The sequence below is a fragment of the Ranitomeya imitator genome, chromosome 9 (assembly GCF_032444005.1).
Source record: "Ranitomeya imitator isolate aRanImi1 chromosome 9, aRanImi1.pri, whole genome shotgun sequence".
NCBI lineage: Eukaryota > Metazoa > Chordata > Amphibia > Anura > Dendrobatidae > Ranitomeya > Ranitomeya imitator.
Genome location: NC_091290.1, coordinates 87,453,801 through 87,474,979, shown reverse-complemented (window position 1 = coordinate 87,474,979; position 21,179 = coordinate 87,453,801). Strand labels below are relative to the sequence as shown.

The 21,179-nt window shown below is 49.5% G+C and overlaps 1 protein-coding gene across 1 annotated transcript in view; it reads right to left on the bottom strand.

Moving 5' to 3' along the window:
* The window catches only part of DEPDC7 (DEP domain containing 7), a 101,055-nt gene extending 80,539 nt beyond the window's left edge, over positions 1-20,516 (bottom strand). The window contains exon 1 of the mRNA XM_069739152.1: positions 20,405-20,516. Coding sequence (XP_069595253.1) covers positions 20,405-20,477 — 73 coding nt within the window. The 5' untranslated portion in view covers positions 20,478-20,516. The remainder of the gene's footprint in view (positions 1-20,404) is intronic.
* Between the last annotated feature and the right edge of the window lie 663 nt (positions 20,517-21,179).

The following is a 21,179-nucleotide window of genomic DNA, read 5'->3' as shown; positions in this document are numbered from 1 at the left end:
TCACAAGTGTAAAAACAGAAATGTAACCATAAATTTTGTTATGCAATTTCTCCTGAATACGCCAATACCCAATATGTGGGGGTAAACCACTGTTTGGGCGCACCGCAGAGCTTGGAAGAGAAAGAGTGCCGTTTTACTTTTTCAATGTAGAATTGGCTGGAATTGAGATCGGATGCCATGTCGCGTTTGGAGAGCCCCTGATGTGCCTAAACAGTAGAAATCCCCCACAAGTGACCCCATTTTGGAAACTAGACCCCCCATGGAACTTATCTAGATGTGTGGTGAGAATCTTGAATGCCCAAGTGCTTCACAGAAGTTTATAATGCAGAGCCGTGAAAATAAAAAATATTTTTTTTTTCCACAAAAAAGATTTTTTAGCCACCAAGTTTTTATTTTCACAAGGGTAACAAGAGAAATTGGACTGCAATAGTTGTCCAATTTATCCCGAGTACGCTGATGCGCCATATGTGGGGGTAAACCACTGTTTGGGCGCACGGCAGAGCTCGGAAGGGAAGGAGCGCCTTTTTGGAATGCAGACTTTGATAGAATGGTCTGTGGGCATTATGTTGCGATTGCAGAGCCCCTGATGTACCTAAACAGTAGTAACCCCCCACAAGTGACCCCATTTTGGAAACTAGACCCCCCAAGGAACTTATCTAGATGTGTGGTGAGAACTTTGAATGCCCAAGTGCTTCACAGAAGTTTAGAATGCAGAGTCGTGAAAATAAAAAATATTTTTTTCACAAAAAAGATTTTGTAGCCCCCAAGTTTTTATTTTCACAAGGGTAACAAGAGAAATTGGACCCCAGAAGTTGTTGTCCAATTTATCCCGAGTACGCTGATGCCCCATATGTGGGGGTAACCCACTGTTTGGGCGCACGGCAGAGCTCAGAAGGGAGGGAGCACCATTTGACTTTTTGAGCGCAAAATTGGCTGTCGTATTTGGAGACCCCCTGATGTACCTAAACAGTGGAAACCCCCCAATTCTAGCTCCAACCCTAACCCCAACACACCCCTAACCCTAATCCCAACCTCATCCATAATCCTAATCACTAACCCTAACCATAATCACAACCCTTACCCCAAAACAACCCTAATGTCAACCCTAACCATAACCCTAATCAAAACCCTAAATCCAACACACCCCTAATCCTAATCTCAACCCTAACCTCAAACCTAACCCTAATCCCAATACACCCCTAATCACAACCCTAACCTTAACCCTAATCCCAAACCTAACCCTAATCCCAAGCGTAACCCTAATGCCAACCCTAATCCAAACCCTAATCCAAACCCTAACCCTAATCCCAGCTCTAACCCAACTTTAGCCCCAACCCTAACCCTAGGGCTACTTTCACACTTGCGTCGTTTGGCATTCCGTCGCAATCCGTCGTTTTGGACAAGAAACGGATCCTGCAAATGTGCCCGCAGGATGCGTTTTTTGCCCATAGACTTGTATTGCCGACGGATCGTGACGGATGGCCACACGTCACGTCCGTCGTGCACTGGATCAGTTGTGTTTTGGCGGAGCGTCGGCACAAAAAAAGTTCAATGAAACGTTTTTTTGCACGTCGCATCCGCCATTTCTGACCGCGCATGCGTGGCCGTAACTCCGCCCCCTCCTCCCCAGGACATAGATTGGGCAGCGGATGTGTTGAAAAACTACAGCTGCTGCCCACGTTGTGCACAATTTTCACAACGTGCGTCGGTATGTCGGGCCGACGCATTGCGACGGCCCCGTACCGACGTAAGTGTGAAAGAAGCCTAACCCTAAGTTTAGCCCCAACCCTAACCCTAAGTTTAGCCCCAACCCTAACCCTAAATTTAGCCCCAACCCTAACCCTACCCCTAACCTAACCCTACCCCTAACCCTACCCCTAACCCTACCCCTACCCCTAATTTTAGCCCCAACTGCTGTTCTGCCGGCCGATGGAGACAGATGGCGGGCGCACTGGGCATGCGTCCGCCATGTTCTGCTGCCGGCGGCCAGGAGGAGCAGCAAGAGGATCCAGGGACCTAGGTGAGTATGCTAGGGTCCCCGAATCCCCCTATTTCTCTGTCCTCTGATGTGCGATCACATCAGAGGACAGAGAATTACACTTTACTTTTTTTTTTTTTTTGCGGTCGCCGGTAAACAGTTAATTACCGGCGATCGCAAAACAGGGGTCGGTAATACCGACCCCGATCGTGCTCTTTGGGGTCTCGGCTACCCCCGGCAGCCAAGACCCCAAAGATTCTCCCGATGCTGGCCGGCGGGCGCACTGCGCATGCGCCCGCCATTTTGAAGATGGCGGCGTCCACCGGGAGACACGAGGAGCATCGGGGGAGCTAGGTGAGTATTGGGGGGCCACCTGGGACCCCTTTTCTCTGTCCTCCGATGTGCGATCACATCGGAGGACAGAGAAATTAAAAAGAGATCGCTTTTTTTTTTTTTTGCGATCGCCGGTAAACGGTTAATTACCGGCGATCGCAAATGCGGGGTGGGTTAAAAACCCCCAGAATCATGTTCTCTGGGGTCTCGGCTACCCTCGGCAGCCGAGACCCCGGAGAAAATCGGCCTCTGGGGGGCGCTATGGACTTTTTCCACAGCGCCGTTAATTAACGGCGCTGTGGTTTAAGTACCCTTAGCGGCCGCCGTTAAAAGGCGTATCGGCGGTCGCTAAGGGGTTAATCAATGGGATTAAAAAAATAGTTGTGCAGATGGTGCGGAAAAATCAGTGCGGAATTGCTGTGGATTTCAAAGAAGAGCATGTCACTTGTGCGGATCTGCAGCGTTTCTGCACCCCTCCATGTTAAAAATCCGCAGTGGCAAATTCAGCACAAAATCCGCGGCAAATCTGTGGCTGCGGATTCTGCCAGGAGATGCGGATTTTGTGCAGAAAATTCTACATCTCTTTTCCTATGTGTGCACATAGCCAAATAGTTCCTGGGTTTCTGATTAGCCACACTGTATTGGAGGGGGACACAATGTAACAGCCCCAGCTTCCTGTCAGCTTGTGCTGTGAAATCCTAGCACACAACATCCATTCTATTACTCTACGGCATCGATAACAAATAGCCAACATTAATAAAAAGTTCTCTGGGATCAGCAGAAGTGGGATCAAAACATGCTCTGAATACCAAGAACAGAACTAAATATGTCCCCCTCCCCTCCAGATGTTTCTTTCGTTGCCTGCAGAAGCCCCTGTTTTAGGGTATGCGCACACGTTGCAGATTTGCCTGTGGAATTTTCTGCGCAGATTCTGCATCTCTTGGCAGAAAACGCAGGTAAAAATCTGCATGCATTTGATGCGGATATGTATGCTAAATAAAGATCTATTTAGCAGAAGAAAAGAAAAAAAAAAAAAAAATAAAGAATTGATGTCATTTCTTGTCCAACTTCTTCATTTACATACTCCGTTGAAGAATAATGTTTACACGATGATAGATTAGATAAATACCAAGCCCGATGTATAGTAATAAACATAATAAAATGGTACATAAAGAGTTAAATAGAGACAGTCTGCGTTAGGCCGGGGTCAAACTTGCGAGAAACTCGCAGGAGTCTCGCACCTCAATACCCGGCACTCGGATCGGAGCATGCAGCCGCACACTTTGGTCTAGAGTGCCATGTATTAATGCGAGAGAGTCCTGCGAGTTTCTTGCAAGTGTGACCCTGGCCTTAAAAGGGAACCTGTCACTCCCCTCAGGCATTTGTAACTAAAAGCCACTCTGTGCAGCACCAATGCTGCATTCTGACAAGATGGCTTTTTAGTTAAACGCCTGCACACACAAATAAACTTATAAAATGTGCCCCCTGATACCCCGAAATTGTCCCGGGGCAGGACTTTCCTTCCTAATTAGACGCAGCACAGCCATCACTCCGGAGCGGTGCGCGCCGCCTCCTCTTTCTTGCTGCATTATCGTCCCGGTGCCTGCACAGTAAGTACGAAGGGCAGCGCAACTGCGCATGCCCGGAAAAAAAAAAAAACAAACAAAAAATAAACCTTACAGCGCAGGCACCGGAGACGAAAACGCAGCAAGAGGAGGCAGCGCCCGGCGCGCACAGGCCCGGAGTGATGGCTGTGCTGCGTCTGATTAGGAAGGAAACATTTCAAAAAACCTGATCTGCACATCCAAACATAGACACAGTGTGAACAGGTGCTGAACCCAGAGTCGCCAACTCGTATATATTTAAGTAAATAGGGCAGCACACTGCAGCGCCAAAACATGCAAACTTGAAAACACAAAATTTGAACTGCATTACTGCACTGAAAATATGAAAAATGAGAGCTTTTAGCGCATAAAAATGGCCAATTTTATGTGTACCTCGTAGCCACGATAAGGCATCTCTCTTATACGAGGCCCTACGCTTGACCTACCTCTCTGAGAATAAACGTCTCCATCTGAATGGGTACATGTGAAACCTCTCCTTGGACTCAAATTCTCTCTGCCGTAACGTGGCTACGAGGTACACATAAAATTGGCCATTTTTATGCGCTAAAAGCTCTCATTTTTCATATTTCTAGTGCAGTAATGCATTTTAAAAAAATTTCGTGTTTTCAAGTTTGCATGTTTTGGCGCTGCAGTGTGCTGCCCTATTTGTTTGATTATATACGAGTTGGCGACTCTGGGTTCAGCACCTGTTCACACTGTGTCTATGTTTGGATGTGCAGATCAGGTTTTTTGAAATGTATTCTCTAGCCTTCTGATCGTGCACTCCCCGCCTCCTAGCTTGAGGTGTTTTAATTATAATAGGTCCAATACCCCTCCACAGTGAGAGAGAATTTGAGTCCAAGGAGAGGTTTCACATGTACCCATTCAGATGGAGACGTTTATTCTCAGAGAGGTAGGTCAAGCGTAGGGCCTCGTATAAGAGAGATGCCTTATCGTGGCTACGAGGTACACATAAAATTGGCCATTTTTATGCGCTAAAAGCTCTCATTTTTCATATTTTCAGTGCAGTAATGCAGTTCAAATTTTGTGTTTTCAAGTTTGCATGTTTTGGCGCTGCAGTGTGCTGCCCTATTTACTTAACTTGATTAGGAAGGAAAGTCCCGCCCCGGGACAATTTCAAGGTATGTGGGGGCACATTTTATAAGTGTTTATTTCAGCATGTGCAGGCGTTTGTAACTAAAAAGCCACCTTGTCAGAATGCAGCATTAGGCTATGTGCACACGTAGGAAGGGGGCTGTGGGTTCTCCCGCAGCGGATTTGATAAATCTGCAGGGCAAACCTGCTGCGGTTATCCCTGCAGATTTATCGCAGTTTGTGTTGCGGGTTCCATCCTGCACTTGTTTTACTATTGATGCTGCATATGCAGCATCAATAGTAATGTTAAAAATAATAAAAATAATGATATACTCACCCTCTGACGTCCCGATCTCCTCGGCGCTACAGGCGGCGGTCTGGTTCCAAAGATGCTGTGCGAGAAGGACCTTCGTGATGTCACGGTCATGTGACCGCGACGTCACCGCAGGTCCTGCTCGCATAGCACCCCGAGACCAGACAGCCGCATACAGCGCTGGGAGGCGAGTATATCTTTTTTTTTTTTTTTTTTAACACAATTATGGTTCCCAGGGCCTGGAGGAGAGTCTCCTCTCCTCCACCCCGGGTACCACCCGCACATTATCCGCTTACTTCCTGCATGGTGGGCACAGCCCCATGTGGGAAGTAAGTGGATCAATGCATTCTTATGGGTGCAGAATTGCTGCGATTCTGCACAAAGGAGTGACATGCTGCGGGTTGTAAACTGCTGCGTTCCTGCGCGGTTTTTCCTGCAGCATGTGCACAGCGGTTTGCAGTTTCCATAGGGTTTACATGTTACTGTAAACGCAATGGAAACTGCAGCGGACCCGTAGCGGCAAAATCGCCACGGTTCCGCGGTAAAAACCGCAAAGTGTGAACATGGCGTGAGTGCTGCACAAGATAGCTCTTTTAGTTACAAATGCCTGAGGGGGGGGGGGGGGGGGGGGGGGGGGTGACAGGTTTCCTTTAAACGCAATACCAGTTTAATAAAAAATTAGAGAAAAAAAAAAAAAAGGCGTGGGCTCCAGCACAATTTTCCAGAGAGGGAAAGCCAGCAACTGGGAGCTGAGGTTTACAGCCTAGGAAGGGGGTTAATACCCATGGATCTCCCAGGCTATGAATATCAGTCCACAGCTGTATATTAAGCCTTTACTTGCTATTAAAATAGGGGGATCCCCAAAAAAACAACGTGGGGTCCCCCTATAATTAATAGCCAGAAAAGGCTATGCAGACAGCTGCAGGCTGATATTAATAGCTTCGGAAGGGGCAATGAATATTGCTTCCCCCCGGCTACAAACAGCTCACAGCCGCCCCAGATATGACGCATCTCTAAGATGCGTCAATTCTGGCACTTAGCCTCTCCCTTCCCACTGCCCTGTAGCAGTGGCATATGGGGTAATATTTGTGGGGTTGAGGTCACCTTTGTATTGTAAGGTGACATCAAGCCCAGCTTAATAATGGAGAGGTGCCAATAAAACACCTATCCATTACTAATCCTATAGTTGTTAAGGGGTTAAATAAAGACAGCCAGAATAAAGTATTTTAATGAAATAACACTAAACACAGTTTCCCCATCTTCATTGTTACTCCTAATCCATGCGACGCCCTCAATCTCCTGTAAAAAAATAGAATTATTCTTACCGTTAATTCGGTTTCTAGGAACCTTCCACGACAGCATATGGAGGAATACCAACTAATTTAGCACTAGGGAGGGACAACGGCCTGGAGAACTTTACGGCCGAAGGCCAAGTCCTTATTGGACAATACATCTAATCTATAATGCTTAGAGAAGGTATGGAGTGAAGACCACGTTGCTGCCCTGCAAATCTGCTCCGGAGATGCGCCTGCTCTTTCTGCCCAGGAAACTGATGTAGATCTGGTTGAGCGGGCATTGATTCCTACTGGAGGCAATTTGTTTTGAGCGAGATAGGCTTCCGATATAGCCTTCTTGATCCACGTAGCAATGGTACTTTTAGCTACTTTCTTCCCTTTATTTTGTCCTGAGAGATGGACAAAAAGGTTATGATCAATTCTGAAAGCACAGGTCTGATCTAAGTACTGTAATAGAATACGCCGGACATCTAGAGTTCTAAATCTTCTTCCAAGTTTGCAGGTTTATGGCAAAAGGTAGGTAGAACAATCTCTTGGGAACGATGAAAGTCAGAGATAACCTTCGGAAGAAAAGGATCAAGACGAAGCACAATTGAAATCATCTCTTACTAGAAGATAAGGTTCTCGTATAGACAAGGCCTGCAATTCACCAATCCTTCTAGCCGAAGTTATGGCTACCAAAAACACAGTTTTATAGGCCAGATTTTGAGGAGAACAGGAGGACAATGGTTCAAATGGTGGACCTGTCAGCCCTTGGAGCACTACATTGAGATCCCAGGGGGGAATTATGATCTGTTTTCTAGGATTCATTCTAGTTGCTGATGTCATGAACCTTTCAATCCAGCGATGACCAGCTAGATCTTGATCAAAAACGGAGCTAAGTGCAGAGACCTGGACCTTGAGGGTACTGGGCCTAAGACCTATTTCCAAGCCTTTTTGTAAAAAATCTAGTATGATAGGTATATTTGGCTTGAAAGGGTCTGGAAGGTTAGGCAGACAGATTGAAGAAAACTTTTTCCAGATCTTATTGTAGATGGCGTTAGTTACTGGTTTTCTCGATTTTTGGAGAGTAGCTATGACAGGGATTGATAATCCTTTTGCTTTTAATACCTGGGCTTCAGCAACCACGCCGCCAAGTTCCATTTCTGAGGGTCTGAGTGGAGAATAGGACCCTGAGAGAGGAGATTGTGTTTTATTGGTAACATTACCGGCCCATCCACTTGTAGTTGGATGATCAAGTTGAACCAACTTCTTTTGGGCCACAACGGAGCTATCAGAATAGTCGGGAGTCTTTTCCATTCGGATCTTCAGTAGAACCTTGGCAAGAATTGGGATTGGCGGAAATGCGTAAGCCAGGTGAAAATGCCAGTCTTGGATCAAGGCATCTACCCCCCTGGGATCGCCTCTTGGGTTCAAGGAAAAAAAGGTTTCGACCTTTGCGTTCTGGTGAGAGGCAAATAGGTCGACATCTGGAAGACCCCACTTGTGTACTAACATGTTGAACGTTTGAAGATCCAGGCTCCATTCGCCAGGATGAATATCCTGGCGACTCAGGTAATCCGCCTGAATATTTATAGCACCCTTTAGGTGAATTGCCGTCAGGGACAGCAAGTGTTTTTTGGCCCAAGAAAAGATTCGAGCGGAGATCTTTTTTAGACTGAGGATCCTTGTACTGCCCTGGTGCCTGATATGAGCCACCGTGGTCATGTTGTCTGAGTATATCTGAACATGTTGTCCAGAAATCTGACGACTTGCCGCTAATAGGGCCTCATCCACAGCTTTGAGCTCTCTGAAGTTTGACGATTTCTCGCCGATCGACTGGTTCCAGAGACCTTAAGGAACGTGGTTTATTATGGCTCCCCAGCCCCTCTTGCTGGCATCTGTCTTGATCGTGGTCAGAGGAAACTGAATCCAGCACACGCCTTTCAGGAGGTTTCTGGGATTCATCCACCATGTCAAGGAAGCTTTCACTCGGCCTGGAGTGTGGATCCTCTTGGTCAGAGTGCCGGGTCGACCATCCCAATTGCCTAGAATGTGGGCTTGGAGGGTCCTTGAGTGAGCTTGAGCCCAAGCCACCGATTGTATGCAGGCTGTCATGGAGCCCAACAGCGACATTCCCTCTCGAGATCTCCTACTCTGCATCTCTTTGAACTTCCTGATTTTTGCTATTAAAGGAAGTCTGATCGTCTGGAAGAAAGGACATCTGTTTTGCCGAGTCCAGAATCACACCCAGAAATCTCCTGGTTTTTGAGGGCTGAAGCTGGGATTTTTTTTTATATTTGGAATCCAACCTAGGATTCTCAATATCTCTAGGGTGGACGAGACATGAGATATCAGGGTTCTCGGTTGGAGCTACTATCAGGAGATTGTCCAGATAGGGCACTATACAGACACCTTGCTTCCGGATAAATGACACCACTTCTGCCATTACCTTGGAGAACACCCTCGGTGGTGAGGAAATGCCGAAAGGAAGGACTCCAAACTGATAATGCTCCACTTGACGACTCCCCTGTATCGCAAATCTGAGATATTTTCTGTGTCTGGGATGAATAGGAATGTGGAAATACGCATCCTTTAGGTCGATGGTTGCCATAAAGGAGTGATGTCCTATCAGAGGAATTGCAGATCTTACAGACTCCATCTTGAACTTGCGATATTTCACATGGTGATTTAGACCTTTCAAGTTTATAATAATCCGGACATCTCCTGAAGGTTTGGGTACCAGGAAAAGTCGTGAATAATGTCCTTTTCCCCATTCAGATTGTGGAACTGGGGAGATCACGTTTGATCTCACAAGATCTCTGAGATCCAACGACAACAAACTGCGAACTCTTGAAGACGAGAGGGTAGTAATTTTTAGACCCTGAGGGGGGGGGGGGGGGGGGGAGAAATTAACTATTAATAGGCCCTCCTTGATAACATTGAGAATCCAGTGGGAGCTGGTGATATTTTCCCACTGACCCACGTATTTTGAGAGTTTTCCCCCCACCGGGTCGGAGTCATTGTTTGTCCTGTTGGGACTGCTGCTGTTGTGGGACAAAAATATTTTTTCCCCTACCCTTTGCATAGCTCCATCTGCCGGTTTTGCCTTTACCCCTCGGTTGAGAGGGCTGAGACTGTGGGCCACGAAAAAAACGTTTCCTAGTTTGCTTTTGTTCCGGGAGCGCTTTCTTCTCGGTAGCCTTGTCAAGAATATCATCTAAGGCTGGGCCGGAAACATAATCCCCTTTAAAACTTAGCTTTAGAGGTGATATCACCGCTCCATAATTTAAGCCAGAGGGCTCTACTGGCAGAGTTAGAAAGCACAAGAGTTCTGGCAGCGACTCTTACAGATTCCAGAGAAGCGTCCACCAGAAACCCAGTAGCCTTATGCAGAATGGGGAGTGAATCCAATATCTCGCCTCTTCAGGTACCCTGAGCTATGTGGGTCTCCAATTTTTCAAGCCAGCAGGAGAGGGCTCTAGCCACACAAGTAGAGGCGACTTTAGCCTTAAGGACCGACGAAGAAGTCTCCCAAGATTTCTTCAGAAGACTTTCAATCTTCCCATCCATAGGATCCTTCATTTGTGAAGAATCCTAAAAGGGGAGTGCAGTTCTTTTGGCAACCCTAGCCACCTTAGGAATGTCCAATTTAATAAGTTCACCCTCTAGAGGAAATCTACGCTTCATTTCTGAAGGGGTACCGAGTTGTCTCTCAGACAGTTCTCATTCCCGATCAATCATATTAGCAATGTTAGCGTGAACTGGGAAACCCACTCTTCTCCGATTTAAGCCCACCAAACATCTGATCCTGTATGGACTGCGGTACAGGTTCCTCTTCTAGTCCCATAGTGTTACGGACAGCAGAGACTAGATCCTCAATATAGTCTGAGGAAAAAAGGTATTTCCTCACCTCGGCCTTAGGAGATGCTGGATCTTCCCAGCTGAAAGATGAGGCATGAGAGAGGTCAGAATCAGATTCAACGACCTGAATTTTCCTCTTCTTAGCCTGGGAATGGGGTTGCAGCAGCGGAGGTGGAGGAGGAGGTGTAAAAGCTGCCAAGGAAGATTTTACCTCCTGTTTTACCAGTGAGCGAATTTCATCCAGCAGAGATGGTTGCTCAGCTTTAATTATCCTGTCAGTGCATGGCTGGCAGAGTTTTTTATCCCAGTTAATAGGGAATTTAGCAGAACAAACTGGGCACTTCTTCCTATAGGTGGCTTTAGGGGCAGATTTTTCTCCCTGAAATATACAAAGGGAGAGAGGGGTGACAACTAACCCCCTTACTATACTCCTCCCGGATTCCACCCCTGCAAACACTCACAGCAGCAGGGGTAGCGCTGGGCTCCGCAGACGCAGGGCACAAAGAACCATCCATACTGGGGAAATAGCCTTACCTCAGTGGTGGTTCAGCAGGATTATATGGACGCCGTCCTTAGCACCTGCCTCCAGCAATCAGGCTTCCCCCTCCCCCACCAGGATCCATGTGAGGGAGCTCCAGGCCCGACACGCCGCCCAGCGAACCCGGAAGTAGCGGCTCCAGGGAGATATGAAGAAACCGGAAGAGACGCACGAGAGCCGCTGACGTCACTTCCGGAACGCCGAGCCGACAACATGGAAGGGGAGAAACGCCGGGCAGCTCCAGGAGGAGCCCGGATGGGGATCCCAGGCCTGCTTTGCCCTCGTGGGGGCCCGGGAAGGCCGGGAGGGGGTCCTGAGGCACCTGCACGCAGGGCGACGGGAGCAGCATACGGAGGAGGCTGAAAGCGACCGCCAGCTGCCCGGCTTAAACAGGCAAAGCCTGTACAAGGTACTGCAGTCGCCGGCCACTACAGCACATGGACACCTCTCCCTGTCCCATGGGGAACAGGAAAGACACTGGCAAGTGGGAGGTCCTTTTAACCTCTGTGTTTCCTGTTCCCCATTAGGGCAAAGAGACAACCTCCATATGCCGTCGTGGAAGGTGACTAGAGAAAAATAAATAAAAAGTAAGACAACAGTATACTCTGTTCCAACGTAATCCATTTAATAATGTGTCCCACGACGATCTCCCCTATAGAGCAGTCACATCGGGAGATGTGATTGCCCTACATGGCCTCCAGTGACACTGACAGGAGACCATGGCTGCTGCAGTGCAATCACTGAGGGTTCAATGGAGTTCATGCTCTCACTTTATGGCACTGCTGTGAGAATTTTCCCACGCAGTGGTGCCACAAGTGACAGCTTGACCTCCAGTGACCTCTGACGGCGGAGTGATCCACTGCGGGAGGATACCTGCCGTCATTGTATCACCGAAGCCCCTGTACAGTGGTCACATCTTCCGATGTGACAGCTCTACACAGGAGATTGACATGGGACACTTGTTATTAAATGGATTACATCAGAACAGGGAATATGCTGTCGGTTTATTATTTTTAAAGGTGATCGAGGGCGACGGAGATTAGCTGTATGACGAGTATGTATCGGCTAGTAGTCACTGTAGCAAGCATAGCGGGATGGGACTTGTAGTCCCATCGGGCGATGCCTGCCTACATACAGACCCGCACACCTCCGCCCACAGTCTCTTCCTCCTCCCCATCTGCAGCATTTATCGCAGGCAACTCCGCAGCAAAACCGCAGATCTTTTTGAGTCAGGCAAATCCGCAGGTTTAATAATAGTCAATGGGTGCAGAAACGCTACAGATTGACAAAAAGAATTGACTTGCTGTGTAAAATAAAACGCTGCAAATCTGCATGCATTTTTTCCACAGCATGTGCACAACAATTCTCAATTTCCCATTGACTAACATTGGTCGTGCACTATACTGCAGATTTGATGCAATTCCAGGCATCCAAAAACGCTGCGGAAATGCATCAAAATCCACAACGTGTGCACATAGCTTTCATAGCTTTAACCCCTTTCTGCCAGCTGACGGAGTAGTATGTCAGCTGGCAGATCCCCTACCTTGAGGTGGGCTCCGGCGGTGAGCCCACCTCAAAGCCGCGACATGTCAGCTGTTTTGTACAGCTGACATGTGCGCGCAATGAGCGCGGGTGGATCGCGATCCGCCCGCTCCCATTAAATAGTTAAATGCCGCCGTCAAGCGCTGACAGCAGCATTTAACTAGCACTCCCGGCTGGAAGTGCTCGCACCGCTGACCCCCGTCACATGATCGGGGGTCAGCGGTGCATTGCCATAACAACCATAGGTCTCCTTGAGACCTCTATGGTTGTTGATGGCCGATTGCTTTGAGCGCCACCCTGTGGTCGGCGTTCAAAGCAACCCTGCATTTCTGCTACATAGAGGTGATCTGTGCTTCACCTCTATGTAGCAGGGCCGATCGTGTAGTGCATGCTTCTAGGCTCCTATGGAGGCTATTGAAGCATGCCAAAATAAAAAAAAAAGTATGTATATATATATATATATATATATATATATATATATATATATATATATATAATCAAATCACCCCTTTCGCCCCAATCAAAATAAAACAAATAAAAAAAAACAGCCAAACATACACATATATGGTATTGCCGCGTTCAGAATCGCTCGATCTATCAATAAAAACAAAGGATTAACCTGATCGCTAAATGGCGTAGCGAGAAAAAAAAAATCAAAACGCCAAAATTACGTTTTTTTGGTCGCCACGACATTGCATTAAAATGCAATAACGGGCGATCAATAGAACGCATCTACACCAAAATGGTATCATTAAAAACGCCAGCTTGGCACGCAAAAAATAAGCCCTCACCCGACCACAGATCACGAAAATTGGAGACGCTATGGGTATCAGAAAATTGCGCAATTTTTTTTTTTAGCAAACTTTGGAATTTTTTTTTCACCACTTAGATAAAAAATAACCTAGACATGTTAAGTGTCTATGAACTCGTAATGACCTGGAGAATCATAATGGCAGGTTAGTTTTAGCATTTGGTGAACCTAGCAAAAAAGCCAAACAAAAAACTAGTGTGAGATTGCACTTTTCTTGCAATTTCACCACACTTGGATTTTTTTTCCCGTTTTCTGTTACATGGCATGGTAAAACCAATGGTATCGTTCAAAAGTACATCTCGTCCTGCAAAAAATAAGCCCTCACATGGCCATATTGACGGAAAAATAAAAACGTTATGGCTCTGGGAAGGAGGGGAGCGAAAAATGAAAAAAAAAAAAACCGGAAAAAGCTCCGGGGGTGAAGGGGTTAAAGTATTCTCCACCAACATAAAGGAGGGAGAGAGAGAGACTAGAAGCTGCTAGTGGGCTTTTGCCACCATGTTCTTGTAGGACAGGACACTTGAAAGGAGCACAAGATTCAAAGATGTCACTGACTATCCCGTGCATTGTGTGCCAGAACCGCATTAGAAGTCAGCCGGCTGCAGACCTCAATTTCCAATAGATTCAGTGTAGATTCACATCTTGCAGATAAGAATTGGCTCATCCATAAAGCCTTTGTTCAGTATATATGGGAGTCGCAGAGCCCACTATTTTTTTTTTTTTTTTTTAAACAGACCAGACAGTGGGACTAAGAACACTACAATTACAAGCATTTGGGCAGGGTTTCAACAGATCCTTTTTATATTAACAAATTCTCTGCAAAAAGCTATGGACATGTGAACAGCACCATATTATAATGGGAGGTGTTCAGTGAATATCGGAATAAGGCTAATTTCACACTAGCGTCGGAATCTCCCCGTCGCAATGCGTCGGCCAGAGATTCCAACGCTAGCGTATAACGCACTGCACAACGGAGGCAGTGGATGCATTTCTCTGGCGCATCCGCTGCCCCACAAACACGCTTCCCCCACCCCACAAACACGCTCCCCCGCCCCACAAACACGCTTCCCCCACCCCACAAACACGCTCCCCCGCCCCACAACCACACTTCCCCCCCCACCCCACAAACACGCTCCCCCAACCACGCGCCCCCCCACCCCACAAACACGCTCCCCCAACCACGCGCCCCCCCACCCCACAAACACGCTCCCCCAACCACGCGCCCCCCCACCCCACAAACACGCTCCCCCAACCACGCGCCCCCCCCACCCCACAAACACGCTCCCCCAACCACGCGCCCCCCACCCCACAAACACGCTCCCCCAACCACGCGCCCCCCCACCCCACAAACACGCTCCCCCACCCCACAAACACGCTCCCCCAACCACGCTCTCCCCCACCCCACAAACACGCTCCCCCAACCACGCTTTCCCCCACCCCACAAACACGCTCCCCCAACCACGCTTTCCCCCACCCCACAAACACGCTCCCCCAACCACGCTTTCCCCCACCCCACAAACACGCTCCCCCAACCACGCTTTCCCCCACCCCACAAACACGCTCCCCCAACCACGCTTTCCCCCACCCCACAAACACGCTCCCCCAACCACGCTTTCCCCCACCCCACAAACACGCTCCCCCAACCACGCTTTCCCCCACCCCACAAACACGCTCCCCCAACCACGCTTTCCCCCACCCCACAAACACGCTCCCCCAACCACGCTTTCCCCCACCCCACAAACACGCTCCCCCAACCACGCTTTCCCCCACCCCACAAACACGCTCCCCAAGCACGCTCCCCCCCACCCCACAAACACGCTCCCCAACCAAACTCCCCACCACACTCCCCAATATTAGGGGGTCACTCTGGGACACCGTGGGCCTCCGATTATGGTGAGGATTTATCTGCATTTAGTGTATAAATATCAGTCACCAGTTCTCTGCGCTAATATAGGAACAGACCGGGATCCCGGAGAGAAGGGCTGATGGACGATCAGTCCGGTCCCTCCTGCCGGTAGTGCAGCGATTTGTACCATATGGAAAGAATCTCGACGACACCGTGTAGAGAACGTCCTGTCCGGAGAAGAGCACAGGACTGCACAGCAGCACAGAGGAAGTGAGCGCCGACTGGAACCGGCAACAGTCACATTCCAGGGCTGAGGCATCACATACCTGGAGCCGGCACAGCTCACCGCACGGGGCCGGACACGGGCCTCCGACAGCACGAACGGCGGCGGGACACAGTGCAGAGACGGCGCGGGGCGCACATGACGGCTGCCGGGCAGGACGCTGCCCACCGGAGCGGAAGATTACAGCCACCAGGTGGCTCTCAGCGCACCACACTGGATACAATCCTGTCCGAGGAGGAAGCGGGACAGCCCCCCCAATAAATATGCGCCTACACAGCCCCCCAATATATAGACGCCTAAACAGCCCCCCCAATATATAGACACCTACACAGCCCCCCAATATATAGGCACCAGCCCCCCCAATATATAGGCACCTACACAGCCCCCCAATATATAGACGCCTAAACAGCCCCCCCAATATATAGACGCCTACACAGCCCCCCAATATATAGACGCCTAAACAGCCCCCCCAATATATAGACACCTACACAGCCCCCCAATATATAGACGCCTATACAGGACAGCCAATATATAGGCACCAGCCCCCCCAATATATAGGCACCTACACAGCCCCCCAATATATAGACGCCTAAACAGCCCCCCCAATATATAGACGCCTACACAGCCCCCCAATATATAGACGCCTAAACAGCCCCCCCAATATATAGACACCTACACAGCCCCCCCAATATATAGACGCCTATACAGGACAGCCAATATATAGGCACCAGCCCCCCCAATATATAGGCACCTACACAGCCCCCCAATATATAGACGCCTAAACAGCCCCCCCAATATATAGACGCCTACACAGCCCCCCCAATATATAGACACCTAAACAGCCCCCCCAATATATAGGCACCAGCCCCCCCAATATATAGGCACCTACACAGCCCCCCAATATATAGGCACCTACACAGCCCCCCAATATATAGGCACCTACACAGCCCCCCAATATATAGACGCCTAAACAGCCCCCCCAATATATAGACACCTACACAGCCCCCCAATATATAGACACCTAAACAGCCCCCCCAATATATAGGCACCTACACAGCCCCCCAATATATAGGCACCTACACAGCCCCCCAATATATAGGCACCTACACAGCCCCCCAATATATAGGCGCCTATACAGCCCCCCCAATATATAGACACCTAAACAGCCCCCCCAATATATAGGCGCCTATACAGGACAGCCAATATATAGGCACCTACACAGCCCCCCAATATAGGCACCTAAGCAGCCCGCCTATACAGGACAGCCAATATATAGGCGCCTACACAGCCCCCCAATATAGGCACCTAAGCAGCCCGCCTATACAGGACAGCCAATATATAGGCGCCTACACAGCCCCCCGATATATAGGCACCTATACAGCTGGACAGCCCCCCCAATACATAGGCGCCTACACAGCAGGACACCACCCCAATATATAGGCGCCTAGACAGGACAGCCCCCCAGTGTATGGGCGCCTACACAGCACAGCTCCACAACACAATACATAGGTGCCTACACAGCAGGAGAACCCCACTATATATAGGCACGGCACACAGCACGACAGTAAAATATATTTTTTATATACAGTGCACCCAATATAATGGAACAGCAGCACCTAACAGTTAGGCACCGCACACCGTGTATAGGCGCCACACAGCTGCTCCTCACAGTATATAGGCTCCTCACACAGCTGCTCCTCACAGTATATAGGCTCCTCAGACAGTATATAGGCGCCACACACAGCTGCTCCTCACAGTATATAGGCTCCTCACACAGCTGCTCCTCACACAGTATATAGGCGCCACACAGCTGCTCCTCACAGTATATAGGCGCCACACACAGCTGCTCCTCACAGTATATAGGCTCCTCACACAGCTGCTCCTCACAGTATATAGGCTCCTCAGACAGTATATAGGCGCCACACAGCTGCTCCTCACAGTATATAGGCTCCTCACACAGCTGCTCCTCAGACAGTATATAGGCGCCACACACAGCTGCTCCTCACAGTATATAGGCTCCTCACACAGTATATAGGCGCCACACACAGCTGCTCCTCACAGTATATAGGCTCCTCACAGTATATAGGCGCCACACACAGCTGCTCCTCACAGTATATAGGCGCCACACACAGCAGCTCCTCACAGTATATAGGCGCCACACACAGCAGCTCCTCACAGTATATAGGCGCCACACACAGCAGCTCCTCACAGTATATAGGCGCCACACACAGCAGCTCCTCACAGTATGTAGGCTCCTCACACACAGCTGCTCCTCACAGTATATAGGCGCCACACACAGCAGCTCCTCACACAGCAGCTCCTCACAGTATATAGGCTCCTCACACAGTATATAGGCGCCACACACAGCTGCTCCTCACAGTATATAGGCGCCTCACACAGTATATAGGCGCCACACACAGCAGCTCCTCACAGTATATAGGCGCCACACAGCTGCTCCTCACAGTATATAGGCTCCTCACACAGTATATAGGCGCCACACAGCAGCTCCTCACAGTATATAGGCTCCTCACACAGTATATAGGCCCACACACAGCAGCTCCTCACAGTATATAGGCGCCACACAGAAGCTCCTCACAGTATATAGGCGCCACACACAGCTGCTCCTCACAGTATATAGGTGCCTCACAGTATATAGGCGCCACACAGCAGCTCCTCACAGTATATAGGCGCCACACACAGCAGCTCCTCACAGTATGTAGGCTCCTCACAGTATATAGGCGCCACACAGCAGCTCCTCACAGTATATAGGCTCCTCACACAGTATATAGGCGCCACACACAGCAGCTCCTCACAGTATATAGGCTCCTCACACAGTATATAGGCGCCACACAGCTGCTCCTCACAGTATATAGGCTCCTCACACAGTATATAGGCGCCACACACAGCTGCTCCTCACAGTATATAGGCTCCTCACAGTATATAGGCGCCACACACAGCAGCTCCTCACAGTATATAGGCGCCACACACAGCAGCTCCTCACAGTATATAGGCTCCTCACACAGTATATAGGCGCCACACACAGCAGCTCCTCACAGTATATAGGCGCCACACACAGCTGCTCCTCACAGTATATAGGCTCCTCACACAGTATATAGGCGCCACACACAGCAGCTCCTCACAGTATATAGGCTCCTCACACAGTATATAGGCGCCACACACAGCAGCTCCTCACAGTATATAGGCGCCACACACAGCTGCTCCTCACAGTATATAGGCTCCTCACACAGTATATAGGCGCCACACACAGCTGCTCCTCACAGTATATAGGCTCCTCACACAGCTGCTCCTCACACAGTATATAGGCGCCACACACAGCAGCTCCTCACAGTATATAGGCGCCACACAGAAGCTCCTCACAGTATATAGGCGCCACACACAGCTGCTCCTCACAGTATATAGGTGCCTCACAGTATATAGGCGCCACACAGCAGCTCCTCACAGTATATAGGCGCCACACACAGCAGCTCCTCACAGTATGTAGGCTCCTCACAGTATATAGGCGCCACACAGCAGCTCCTCACACAGTATATAGGCGCCACACACAGCAGCTCCTCACAGTATATAGGCTCCTCACACAGTATATAGGCGCCACACAGCTGCTCCTCACAGTATATAGGCTCCACACACAGCTGCTCCTCACAGTATATAGGCTCCTCACAGTATATAGGCGCCACACACAGCAGCTCCTCACAGTATATAGGCGCCACACACAGCAGCTCCTCACAGTATATAGGCTCCTCACACAGCAGCTCCTCACAGTATATAGGCGCCACACACAGCTGCTCCTCACAGTATATAGGCTCCTCACACAGTATATAGGCGCCACACACAGCAGCTCCTCACAGTATATAGGCTCCTCACACAGTATATAGGCGCCACACACAGCAGCTCCTCACAGTATATAGGCGCCACACACAGCTGCTCCTCACAGTATATAGGCTCCTCACACAGTATATAGGCGCCACACACAGCAGCTCCTCACAGTATATAGGCGCCACACACAGCTGCTCCTCACAGTATATAGGTGCCTCACACAGTATATAGGCGCCACACAGCAGCTGCTCACAGTATATAGGCGCCACACACAGCAGCTCCTCACAGTATATAGGCGCCACACACAGCAGCTCCTCACAGTATGTAGGCTCCTCACACAGTATATAGGCGCCACACACAGCAGCTCCTCACAGTATATAGGCGCCACACACAGCTGCTCCTCACAGTATATAGGTGCCTCACACAGTATATAGGCGCCACACAGCAGCTGCTCACAGTATATAGGCGCCACACACAGCAGCTCCTCACAGTATATAGGCGCCACACACAGCAGCTCCTCACAGTATGTAGGCTCCTCACACAGTATATAGGCGCCACACACAGCAGCTCCTCACAGTATATAGGCGCCACACACAGCAGCTCCTCACAGTATATAGGCGCCACACACAGCAGCTCCTCACAGTATGTAGGCTCCTCACACAGTATATAGGCGCCACACACAGCAGCTCCTCACAGTATATAGGCGCCACACACAGCTGCTCCTCACAGTATATAGGCTCCTCACACAGTATATAGGCGCCACACAGCAGCTCCTCACAGTATATAGGCGCCACACACAGCAGCTCCTCACAGTATATAGGCGCCACACACAGCAGCTCCTCACAGTATGTAGGCTCCTCACACAGTATATAGGCGCCACACACAGCAGCTCCTCACAGTATATAGGCGCCACACACAGCTGCTCCTCACAGTATATAGGCTCCTCACACAGTATATAGGCGCCACACACAGCTGCTCCTCACAGTATATAGGCGCCACACACAGCTGCTCCTCACAGTATATAGGCTCCTCACACAGTACATGGGCGCCACACACAGCAGCTCCTCACACAGTATATTGGCGCCGTACCTGGCGGTCTCTGTGCCGGGCTGTAGGGCGTACACAGGTTCAGAGCCAGCGCTTTCTCCCGCACCGTGGCCATCCCGACCCAGCAGAGCAGCCAGACTAGAGAGGAGGCGGAGCGTCCGCTGCTCTTCTACCACCTGGGGGCGGGGCCAGTGACGTCACCATGTCAATACTGTATGCCCAGAGCACGTGCGCGGATTCCTGGGCTCCCGGTCACAGTGCTGTGTGATCCGGCATCCTGGCAGAGCGCTGGCACCGTGTTGTACCGAAGTCGTGAAGTTCGTGCCCCTGCTGTAACTATGGTTACTAAAAACAGGGAGGTGATGGGAACATGGCGTTATTTTGGGCTGTGCACTGTGAAATTGCTTGGAGAAAAAAACTATTAACTGTTTCTAGTCCAGTGTAGTGTGAGGGTCTGTGCACACAGGGTTTGGAGCAGCAACTTTCCAAAACCACTGAGGTGTAGCTAGGGGGTCTTGGTTCAGGGGGGGCGAAGCTTCTGAGTGGGCCCCTAACCAGGAAACCTTGATTACAACTCAGTGACGCCCCCTAATACTGGAGGAGAACCTCAGCAGATGACCGCGCTGTTACTGAAGATCATCTCTATATAAATATGGATATTACCGCCATATGGTCAGGGGTAGATACCAGCTGTGCAGAACATATAAGAGATCACAGCACAGTTACAGATAATGTCTTACCGCTGACGTTCTTTCTGGTGGAATCGTTCATTTTCCCCGTCTTTTCCTTCTGGCCCAGACCGACATGACAACTTCTT